Here is a 12,384-nt window from a genome sequence, read left to right as displayed (position 1 = left end):
TTCCCTGGACCATGTTTTTCTTCTTGTGCCTTGTTACTTTGTCAGGACCCACACATTTGAAAAAATACTCTTCCAATCTTCACAGACCGGCTTTGTACAAGGAAATCTTTGTACAGGGCTTTACGTGCAAGGCTTTGTATTGGCTTTGTACAAGGCTTTAGATTGTGGGGGCCTCTCTGTGGATGAACCTTCTCTAGACTTAAATTCCCAATTGATTTACTTCTTTTTTTTTAAATTTATTTTTAATGGAGGTACTGAGGACAGTACCCAGGACCTCGTGCACACTAAGCATGTACTCTATCACTGAATTATCCCTCCCTCCCTTAACTTGCCAATTTAGAGATTTTGCTGGTTTCTTTTTACAGGAGCTTGTAATCTCTTGCTCCCTCTGGTGTCTATTGACAGTACTGCAGGTTCTCTGAAGCTGCTGCAAGCAGCGCAGCTTGTTTGTTTTCAGCAACCCTCAGGCATCTAGAGTAGAGTGGGTCTCATCAGTGCTCTGAGTTGGGCAAGAGAGAAACCAGTCCCTTGAAGAGCTCCTTGCCCTCCCAAAGAGTGAGAACACTGGGTATTTGTCCCACTCTTCCTTTCCACTTGAGGGAAAAAGCCACAGAGATGTACCGGCCTCCTCCTGACTATCCTGTGGGTCCTCCAGAGCAGCAGCAAGCCTCTCACCTCTCTTTCATTCTCAGAGGCCTCCAGGCATCTGGAGCACACGGGGTCCCGTCAGCCCTCAGCGTCAAGTGAGACAGAAGCCAGTCCCTTGGGCTGTACCCCGAAAAACACTGGACACATGCTCCATCCCTCCTCCCCAGGCAAAAGCTGGGATTTGCAGTTTTTCTCCTGTTCTTTCTACAAGCCAAGGACAGAGACAAAGGCAAGTGAGCGTATGCTAGTCCAAACTGCTGCCTTTGTTCTCGGCAATCTGAAACCTGATGCCCCCTCCTGTCAGTGCTTAGATTCAGGAAAGATAAAAGCCAGCCCCTTGAGTAGCCCTCAGAGAAGTCCAAATGTTAGACTGTACATTCTAGTCTGCTCTTTCCCTCCCCAGGGAGAAGCTAGGAATCAGGAATTCCTCCCAAGTGTGCTACATGTGCTGGGGGAGGAGCTCTGGTTCCATTAATTTTCCTACAGGCCTCAATGCAGCTGGCTTTGTGCTGTCTGGAGTGCGGGAGCCTCTTAACTGGGTTCCAGATTTCTCACAAAGGGAACTGGTCCATGGATTGCTGAATCAGTATTTCCGGAAGGAAGGAGGGATGGAGGGTGTGGGGTTGCCTATTCTACCATCTTACTGACATCACTCCTAAGTATATGTTTTACCACTTTTTCTGCAAGTGATCTCGCACCCATAATCACATTTCACTGCCCAAAAGAAGCTTCATGGCCTCCTCCAAGTTCAACAGGGCATGTATATTCCTCCCACAGAGAGGAAGTAGAGTTATTCGGTTTTTCTGCCTAGAATCTTAAGAGCGGGGGGGGGGAGGGTATAGCGCATGCTTAGCTTGCAATAAGGTCCTGGGTTCTATCCCTAGTACCTCCATTAAAAAACAAATTAATATAAATAAAGAAACCTAACTACCTCCCCTTCCCCCCTCCAAAGGAGCCCCTAGGAGGCTTTTACTGACATCCCAGGTTGGATGTTCTCAAAATACTCATGGGACGCTGTTTTGGACTCTTATGTATCTCATAACATTCCTGCAACTGTCTTTGGCCTTCATAAATCATATACGAGCACTTTGACTGGCAGAGTCTAATTCGGAATCGTACCAGGAAATGCAACTCCTAGCTGCAACTTAGCAACTTACGGAGAACCCAGAGGAGGGTGACAGATGAGTAATCTTTCACCAAGATTACTAACAGCCAAACAAATCTCCCTACTTTCTCACAGCCTCATCCCCCTGCCTCAGAATGATGCTAAAGGCTTGCATGGCCCTGGTCCCTCCCAGCCTTTCCCATCACGTTCCCAGTATCAGAGTCCAGGATGCTACTGCTCCTCGAACCTGCAACATTCCACATATTCATTTCCTCTCTACTCCCACCCCTTTCCTCCTTTGGCTATTGCCTCTCCTTGCTCTCTGTAACTTAGTTCAGGGACTGTCTTCCCAGGCATTCCAGTGCTCGGGACACTGGAAGCACACAGGACAGTTAGTTACTCTGCTTTCTTGGTTCCAAGATGCCAGAGACTATTGGAACAATTGTTATAGCAACAGTCTGGCGTGGGTACAAATTGCTAACTAGATATATCAATTATATAAAAGAAAAATCCAGATTATACACAGAAGTGTTAATACTGAAAACAAAATGAGTAAAGTTTTAGCCTATCAGTGTTTCTTCTTCCTTTTTCAATATCTACTTTCATTTCTTCCTCCCTCAAAGGCAGAGAGATATTATAATACTCAACTCTGATCATTCCATTTTAGATAACTGGCTTAAAACATACTTGTCTATGTGGATGCCAATATTATATTCCTTAAAAACTCTTAAGTGGCTTATAAATGGTTGACAAATTTCAAGACATTCTTAGTTCACAGAGTACGAGTCTAGTTAAAGGCAAGATTTTCAGCAGCAAGGTAACTAGATTTTGGTTCACCTGGCATAATCAGTCCTCACGACAACAGGTGAGTGAATCATCTACCAGATGTGACACAGATGCCACCATGATGCCCAATTCTTCAAAGAAATATCACTTGGACTTTGAAAATGGCAGGAAGTGTGTGTGAGCTCATGTGCGCACACAGAAAAGACGTATTTGAGCAAAACAGGGTGGTGAAAGAGCAAGAAAAATGCTAGCACAGTAGAAGAAACATAAAACCCTTCACATTTTACATTACAGTCTCTGCCCTTATAGGAAGATGGCATAAAATAGGGATCCAGAGCTATGTGACAAACTCCACAAATGGCCCCGACCTCTGTAACCATGTCAGTTAGTATTCACAGAGTACCAACCTCCATTTGCTTTCATGAAAATACTTCAGCATGCAGAAAACCAGCAGGTATCTGTGCCACTAAGGTAGCCCATAATACCATAATTCAAATATGAATTTAGAAAAAAAAATGTGCCCCCCTACCTTTCGGCAGCGAGGATTGGGACAACTGAACCTCTTCACATCACTGTCCAACAGAGCAGGGAAGCTGCAGGAGGGGCACCTAGAGTCAAAACAGCAGAAGGAATATTACTCAGAATAGTAAAGTCTGCCTTAGTTCCACGTGACTGTTCACACTAAGACAGAGTTTTCAACTGGACAGCCACACCTCCTTTTACTCCTTAATTCTCATTAAAACACGGACCCAGGCTCTTCTGTGCCGGCTCTCACCAGGAAATGAAGGTGCCATTTTGCGTCCTTCCTCAGTGCAAACTACTCAACAAACATACCTTTCTGAGGACAAATTACACACGTCACCTTTCCTCTAAACAAACGCACAAGGACTATACCTATAAGCCAGATGAGTAAGAGGTGCCGAGGAATGTGAGTGAAAATCTGAACTGCAGATTTTCCCATTAGTAAAGTTATTCTTTTATTTCAAAGCAAAAAACTCCATAAACCCTGAGACAGCTCTGTTACAGAACATTCACTATCAGTGAATGTGCCTCCCAGGTAGCCTTCCTACGGGGGGACTGAGCTGACAGATGACTCTGACTCTGGGAACTCACCTGACAAGCTCATCAGCGTAGGCTGCAGCAACTTCTTCTTCTGCTTTCCGCTCATAGTATTTATACAGGATGGTCTGGGGAAGCACCTTCTCCAGCTCACTTGCTGGGAATGAGCACGTGCAGCTGCCTTCCATGCAGCTGAGCTCTGACTAGAATGATAAAGTCAGGAGGCAAAGGGAAAAAATGTTTATCAACACTTCAGAAACACAAAAAACCTCAGTGGTTAAATGGCATCTTTCAATGAGAAGCAAATAAACAGTGGTTCAGAACACAGACCCCGAGATGGTAAAGATCTTCTTGTCCCCTTTTCTCTGAGAAACCACACTCAAAACAAGAAAACCATGAAACAAAAACACAAAGTCCATCTCAGATTCCACTAGAGGACCTCTATCAGCCCAAACCACAACACAGGAAGACTGGAAGCAGACAAAGAAGGTTAAGTGCTAGGCAGACCGGAGGAGGAAGGTCATAGCTCAGTGTCTGAAAAGGAGATCCTCAGGAGAAGCAAGCTGATTCCCTCTACAGTCCATGGAAAAGCTGGAGGCCTAAACCTCTTAGAAGGCAAAGGCGAGTGACAGGAGGGGAGAGGACTGACAGAAATATAAACTAAAAACAGGGGGACTGTTTGAAAAGCACCCAGTTCCTACATCCTTCAGATGGAGTCAGATGACTAAAACTCTTCCAAGAGAAAGGAGGATGGTCTGGACTTCATCTTCAAAGCCACTAATAGCAAGTTGAGTCCTCCTCACACCACATCACTCTGACCTTCTGTCTTCTACCTCTCTTGACCATTTTTAAGGACCCTGGAGATTATACCAGGCCTTGCTGGATAATCCAGGACAATTTCTCTATTTAAGGTCATCTGATTAGCAACCTTAATTTCCATCTGCCATGTAAGGTAACATATTCACAGGTTCTGAAGATCAGGATGTGGACATCTTTGGGGGTCCATCACAGGCATGCTCCATTTTATTGTGCTTCCCAGATACTGTGTTTTTCTCATATTGAAGGTTTATGGCAACCCTGCATTGTCTGCTGGCACCATTTTTCCAACAGCATTTGCTGACTTTACATCTGTCACATTTTGGTAATTCTCACAATATTTCAAACTTTTTCACTACTATTTTATTTGTCATGGTGATCTGTGATTAGTGATCTTTCATGCTACCATTGCAAAAAAGATCACCACTCACTAAAGGTTGAGATGATGGTTAGCATTTTTTAACAATGAAGCACTTTTAAGGAATGGACTTTTTAAAAGCCATAAAATGCTATTACACACTACAGTATAGTGTAAACATAACTTTTCTATGCACAAGGAACCCAAAAAATTTGTGACTCACTTTATTGTGATATTCACTTTAGTGCAGTAGCCTGGAATGGAAACTGCAATATCTGAGGTGTGCCTGTATTCTGCTAATCACAACCACTCTGCTCATAACTGTTACTCAGTCCTTGACTAAACTACAATTGATTTTAGAATAATCGATGTCATGTGATTTGATTATCGGTGGGATATTTTATGAAAAGCAAATTTGGTTTTTAAGTGTTCATTAAGACAAAACAAAACTGCTTTCCATATTGTTCTGTTGTTGTCAAGAGAAAGTGATTTTGGACAAAAAAAATATAACCTTGCTTAAAATATTATTCATTTTGGGGGGAGGGTATAGCTCAGTGGTAGAGTGTGTGCCTATCATGCATGAGGCATGTTCAATCTCCAGTATCTCCATTAAAAATAATTAATTACCTCACCTCAGGAAAGGCATTTTCATGAGGTGTTTACACTTGTCTATGAATGTGGTCTCCTTAGACCCTATGAATGTTTCCTATGTATGGACACAATGCATGGTTCTTACCTTTCCAGATCCAAAGACCGCCTCTTGGGCATATCTGATGAGACACTCTTTGCAGAACAAGTGAGCATCTGCACACTGTGTCAGCTCCTCGAATGGAAACTCCCCATAGCAGCAGCGGCACTCAATCAGCTGGCCATCCTGCAGGCCATCAGAAACACACATGAAATTCCCTGCACTCAAGTAGAGGGGCAGGCATGTTTCATTTCCCTCTGCCCTCAAACACGTTCTGAGGTGAAAAGCAATCCTTAGAACCTATTAAACGATGCGCTGTTTTCTGCTGTATAAATCTAGCTTAAAATGCTAGTACAAATAGTAATACATAGCTAAAGACAGTGAGATTTTCATGGTTTTTAGGGGTATTCTATGGCATCATCATTTGAATAAAGTTATCATATTCATGAATTCCATAGTACCAGCAGAATTATAACATCTGTAATCAGATGCCAACAAGATTACAAGAATCAGAGACAAGTGGCATGAAACTAACAAGGTCTCAAAAGTTGGATTATGCTCTTCTTGTTGAAACAATAGTGAAGCTACATAAAGCAGCAATCTCAAGTACCATGAGTACTAGGAAACTTATTTATTAATGGCAATGACTGATTCAGTCACTAGTCCATTTCTAGCATGTTAGAAAAGGCCACTATGTGAGGATGACAGACATCAGAAAAAATCCATCTGGTCCTGAGGTTAGACATAGCTATTCGTTCTCTATAGGTGATACATGAATTCTAAATTTTGCTCTAAGAGTGTATCCAATGAGTTCCAGGCAATGTTTTTAAGAACAACACTAACAATATTATCTTTCCTTCAAGTCTGATTCAGTTTGGTAGAAAGTTAACTATAACGGGTTTAGTATCTGACTGTAACTTTAGTTGAACTACAAACTCAGCAGATCAATAGGAGGTTATGTGGGAACCAATTTGCCAACAAAACGTCCAGGAAATGTGATGAGAAAAACAGCCAATGAAAATATCCAGAATAAATGAATTAGGTGAGATTTCTAACTACCTTTTGATACTGTTCTTCATTCATCTGCAGGGCAAGCAAAAAGTCTTCATGCTGAGGAACAAAAAATCATACACACAGATGCGAATTTAGTAAAGATGACATAAACCGTTTAGCATTTATTTCCATAAACATAAAAGAATTGTATGATTAATAGTTATCGGGGTAGAGGGCGGTATAGCTCAGTGGTAGAGTGCATGCTTAGCATGCATGAGGTCCTGGGTTCAATCCCTAGTACCTCCATTAAAGAAAACAAAAAACCAAAAAACTTTCTTTAAAAAAAAAAATACTCACCTTTTCAGTTACTTAGTTTAGTAGCTTAAAAAGTTTACTGAGAGTAAATTTAAAATGCATCAGAATGCTAAACATAAAAAAGAAAACCATACAAGTACTAGAAAATATTGGGAAAAGGTTCTGAAATCTGACTCGAAATATAGAAGGAATAATACATTTATGAAGAGCACAGAATAGCACAAGCAAACAAAAAACTGAATGGGTAGAAATCAAGTCTGACAACATACTTTTCTGCTGAGGTTAGGGGAGGAAACATGCATTCTGGTATATTACTCATGAGAATGCAAAATAGTACAACCACTATGGAGGGGAATCTGGCACTGTGTAACAGTTACGTAAGTATTTATACTCTAATTCATCAATCCTACTTCTAGGAATCTATCCCAAAGTTACCTGGGGCAGATGTATGAAATGATGTACACACAAAGTTATTGATCATGGCACTATTTATAACAGCAAAAAACTGGAAACAACCCTGAATGTCCATCAATGGGGGAATAACAACTCTTACTGTACACAGTGGCACACTAGGAAGTTTTAAAAGAAAAGAGAAAAATCTCCATGGAATGCTGTGAAGTCATTGCCAGGATGCACTGTTAAATGAAAAAGGCAAGGGCGTAACAGTGTATACCTTTTAGGTAAGAAAGAAAGGTAAATAAAATGTGTGTGTGTATGTATGTATGTATGTGTGTGTGTGTGCATATAAAGATAAACCAGAAACTATTCATAATGGTTATTACAGAGGGAGTTGGGGGTGGGGAGGGATAGGATAGAGGCGAGATCTCTCTGAATGTTTCTCGTTTTATAATAGTTTTGACATTAAAACTAAAAATACTTTACATAACTGCATGACAGAATTAAATGAAAAGCAAATCAAAAACCAATTCCTTAAAACTTGAAAATCAAAAAATAAACCTCATTGTTTATCAAGTTAATGGCATAACCACCCAGACTTATTTCAAATGACTTTATAATATTTTAATTTCAAATTACTAATCTGATACAACCTAACAAAGTTATAAATAAATCTTAGAGTGTATTTAGAAATCTAATTATTGATAATAAATTGGGCTGTTATTCTGGAACTATTAAGTATATAATATGGGATAAAGGAAATAAGCCATTACGGTAATGTTATTAAGATTTTCAGCGTAAGAGAAAAGAAATACAAACATAAAATGAAAGAAGTAAAAAACCTGTAAAGCAAAATTGAAATAAAAATCTCAGTATGAATTTCCACTAAAATAAAATTAGGCGCCTTGGAGAAGCTGGTGATCCAGGTTCAGGTTAGGAAGAGCAGAAGCTAAACCTGGGTCACCGGGTATGCCAGAAAGCAAGGATGCTGTCAACGATGACTGGGGCCAGGAGAGAGGAACTAACAGGAAGGTGATGCCACTGGCCAAAGATGGGATGATGTGGACATCAAAAAGACTGATTAAGCGGTTTGGACAAAAGATGAAGCCAGTCATAATATTCCCTTAAGCCAAAGCTTAATCCAGAGCAAGACCCTAATTCTCTTCAATTCTGTGAAGGCTGAGTGAGGCTGAGGAAGCTACAGAAGTTGGTAGCTGGCAGAGGGTGGTTCAAGAGGTTTAAGAAAAGAAGTCATTTCCATAACATAGAAGTACAAGGTGAAGCTGAAACCGCTGATATAAAAGCTGTTAACAAGTTCTCCAGATCTCGCTAAGAAAGGTGGCTAAACTAAACAATAAATTTTCAAATGTAGACAAAACAGCATTCTACTGAAAGAAGATGCCATCTAGGACTCTCACAGCTAGAGAGAAGTTACGCCTGGCTTCAAGGACAGGCTCTCTTGTTAGATGTTCATGCACCTGATGACTTGAAGCTGAAGCCAGTGCTCCTTTACCATTCCAAAAATTTTCGGTTCCTTAAAATTTTGCTAAATCTACTCTGCCTGTGTCCTATCAATGGAAAAACAAAGCCTAGATGATGGTGTATCTATTTATAACATAATTTACTGAATATTTTAAGCTTATTGTTGACAATTGCTCAGAAAAGGATTCCTTTCAAAATATTACTGCTCATTGAAATGCTCCTGGTCACCCAAGAATTCTAATGAATGAGATTACTGTTTTCATGCCTGCTAACACAACATTCATTCTGCAGACCAGGGATCAAGGAGTAATTTTTGATTTTCAAGTCTTATTATTTAAGAAATACATTTTGTAAGGCTTATAGCTGCCATAATGACATTGATTCCTCTGATGGATCTGGGCAAAGTTCACTGAAAGCTTCTGGAAAGGATTCACCATTCCAGATGCAATGAAGAACATTCGAAATTTATGGGAAGAGATTAAAATATCAGCATTAACAGGAGTTTGGACGAAGCTGAACCCAACACTCATGGATGACTTCAAGGAGGAAGTAAGTGCAGATGTGGGAGAAATAGCAAGGGACCTAGAATTATAACTGAACTACAGCAATCTCATGATAAAACTTTAATGGGTAAGGAGCGGCTTCTTATAGATGAGCAAAGAAAGCGATTTCCTGAGATGGGAACTACTGGTTAAGATGCTATGAAGACTATTGAAATGACAACAAAGGACTGAGAAAATCACATAAACCTAGCTGACAGGGCAGCAGCAGGATCTGAGAGGACTGATTCCAATTTTGAAAGAAGTCCTACTGTGGGTAAAATGCTATCAAACAGCACTGTATGCTACAGAGAAGTCATTCATGAAGGGAAGAATCAATCGATTCGGCAAACATCACTGCTGTCACATTTTAAGAAATCTGGACAGCTACCCCAAACGCCAGCAAGCACCATTCCAATCAATCAACAGTCACCAACACTGAGAGGCAAGACCCTCCACCAGCAAAAAGATTATGACTCACTGGAAGCTCAGATAACAGCCTTTTTTTAGCAATAAAGTATTTCTTAATAAAGGCATGGACATCGTTTTTTTTAGACACAACGCTTTTGCACACTTACTGGACTACAGTGCAGTATAAATATGACTTTTACATGCACTGGAAAATCAAAAAATTCATATGACTAGCTTTACTGTGATATTCACTTTATTGCGATGGTCTGGAACCAAACCTACAATATCTCCAAGGTATGCCTGTATTAAATAATCAATATATACATATTCCAGTTGACTTGTACATTTGAGAGTGTATTTGGAAGAACCAAAGAGCTGAATGGAATCTCTCTGTTTTTTCTCCACCATTAGAGGCTGAAGAAGGTGAAACAAATACGTTAACTAAGCTCCAGTCAAAATTCTCTAACATAAATCTGATTTATGAAACTCTGAACTTTAGCATCATTACAAAATCTAGTTTTGTTTTCCTTTTAAAAACCTTATAGTTTATTCAAATTAATCACTTGAAAGAAGATGCAAATCTTAAAAGACAGTTTTATACTAAGTCCCAAAGGCAAACCAAACCAGAATCCTAGAAACACATTCCGAGCACATCCTCCTACCTCTGCCATCTCTTTGACTTTCTGTTCATAGAACTCCTGCTCTTGCTGCACAGCTGGAAGGAGGGCACGCCGGTCATAGGACCTACAATGTCGCCGCTTATTTTCCAGAAAGAACATCCTCTTTTCTATTTTTATGTCACCTAGAAGATATATGACAATGCAAAATCATGCAGACAACTGTTTTGCTAGGAATCCAGGCCAGCCATCCCAGCCTTCTGTTGCTGGTCCCCCACTTATTTCACTGGGATGTTTCCTGACTTTCCCATAACATCTCTTTGGGAAAACTGGGCTCCTTACCATTCCCTAACATTCCACGTACTTTCTGACTTTCTTCCCCCCAACCCCACCTTGTTATGTTCCAGCTGGAAGGTCTCCTCTAACCTGTCAGTACTGCATTGTTGAATATACCATTATTTGGTATCCATTCACTATTCAGGACAGGCAGGTTTACGGTTGGGGTTATTATGACCAGGGCTGCTACACATATGTCTGCAGTTCAGTTGAGTATACATGGACTAGAAATGCTGGGTCAGCTTTCGGAAACAGTGGCAGTTTTCCAAAGTATTTGTTCCAATTTACACTCTCCTTCCAACAGCAATGTAGGTGAGTTTCAGGCATTCCACAATATCATTAACACCTGATGCCATCAGTTCTTAATTTTTAGCCATTCTGGTAGGTGCACAATGCGTTTTTATGATGTTTAATTTTTTTTTTTCAATTTTGAAAATTTCAAAGATAGAAAATAGTATTATCTAGATTTACAGTAAATTACACTTAGAATAAAAGCTAGTGGGAACGATAAATGTCAGATCCCGCAATTGGTCTGCTTTAGGCTTTGTGTTTCTTTTGTTGATTTGGTGATTTACGTTTTCTAGGAAACTGTCTATTCCATCCAGATTTTCAACCTACTCATAAAAGCCTTTTTTTTTTGGTAATCTCTTTTGATTTGCCAATATTTACTATACCCTGATACATTTTTTTTCCTCTTGTTCGTTCTCATTAGTTTTTTTTTTGTTGTTGTTCTCATTAGTTTTTAAAAATTAAAAATTTTACCTTTTCATTGATTATTCAGAAAATCAGTTTTTGGTTCTCTATTTTGTTCCATCTGTCTATGTGTCTATATTTCTGCCAAAAGCACCTGGTATTTATCACTGTAGCTGTGCAGTAAGTCTTGAAATCTGGTAGACTTACTTCTTCCACTTTATTCTTCTTTTTAAAAATTATTTCAGCTATTCTAGTACTTTGCCTTCGCATATAAAATTTAGGATAATTTTAGGATAACTTGCCTATATCTACAAAAAAATCTTGCTGGGATTCTGATAGGAATTACATCAAGCACGTGTATCAATTTGGGGGGGATTCATATCTTTATTATGTTGAGTCTTCCAATCCATGAAAACAATACGTGTCTCCATTTACTGACATCTTTGATTTCCTTCTTCAGTGTTTCATAGTTTTAATCATGTATATAAGTCCTGTACACATTTGGTTAAGAGTCACATCTAAGTATTTAATTGTTTTCAGAGCGGCTGTAAATGGCATTGTATTTTAAATTTTGACTTCCATTATTTTCCTTGCTAGTATGTAAACATACAATTGGTTTTTTTAGGTTGATCTTATATTCTGCAACTTTACTGAACTCATTTATTAGTTCTAGGAGTTTTAGGGGGAGCTTTCTATGTAGATAATCATGTCATCTGCTTGTTTAGGAACAGTTTTATTTCTTCCTTTCTGATCTATACCTTTTCTTTCTTTCTTTACTGTGTTGGCTAGAACTTCCAGTATGTATTGAATAGCAGTGAACAGAGAACATCCTTCCCTTGTTCCCGATCTTAGGGGAAAGGGATTCACCATTAAGTATGATGTTAGCTATAGATTTTCTTGTAGATGTCATCAAGTTGAGGAAGTGCCTCTCAATTCCCAATTTTCTGGAGAGTTTTAATCATGAATAGGTGTTAAATACTGTTAAGTGTTTTTTCTGCATCAACTGTTAGGGTCATGTGCTTTTCCTTCTTTAATCTGTTAATGTGGTGGATGATATTGATTGGTTTTAAAATACTTGAACCAGTCTTCCAACCCTGGAAAACATCCCATTTGGTCATGATGCACATTAAAAATTATGTAAT

The 12,384-nt window shown here is 39.5% G+C and overlaps 1 protein-coding gene across 1 annotated transcript in view; it reads right to left on the bottom strand.

The window, feature by feature from the left end:
• Window positions 1–12,384, bottom strand: part of RNF216 (ring finger protein 216) — a 135,210-nt gene that overhangs the window by 82,045 nt on the left and 40,781 nt on the right. Inside the window, exons 9-13 of the mRNA XM_072943362.1 lie at window positions 10,259–10,398; window positions 6,520–6,570; window positions 5,509–5,646; window positions 3,653–3,801; window positions 3,069–3,147 (exon numbers count right to left, since the gene is read on the bottom strand). Of these exons, the coding sequence (XP_072799463.1) occupies window positions 3,069–3,147; window positions 3,653–3,801; window positions 5,509–5,646; window positions 6,520–6,570; window positions 10,259–10,398 (557 nt within the window). The remainder of the gene's footprint in view (window positions 1–3,068; window positions 3,148–3,652; window positions 3,802–5,508; window positions 5,647–6,519; window positions 6,571–10,258; window positions 10,399–12,384) is intronic.

The sequence above is a fragment of the Vicugna pacos genome, chromosome 18, assembly GCF_048564905.1.
Source record: "Vicugna pacos chromosome 18, VicPac4, whole genome shotgun sequence".
Lineage (NCBI taxonomy): Eukaryota > Metazoa > Chordata > Mammalia > Artiodactyla > Camelidae > Vicugna > Vicugna pacos.
Note: the sequence above shows the minus strand (reverse complement) of the source record. Positions and strands in the feature narration are given on the sequence as shown.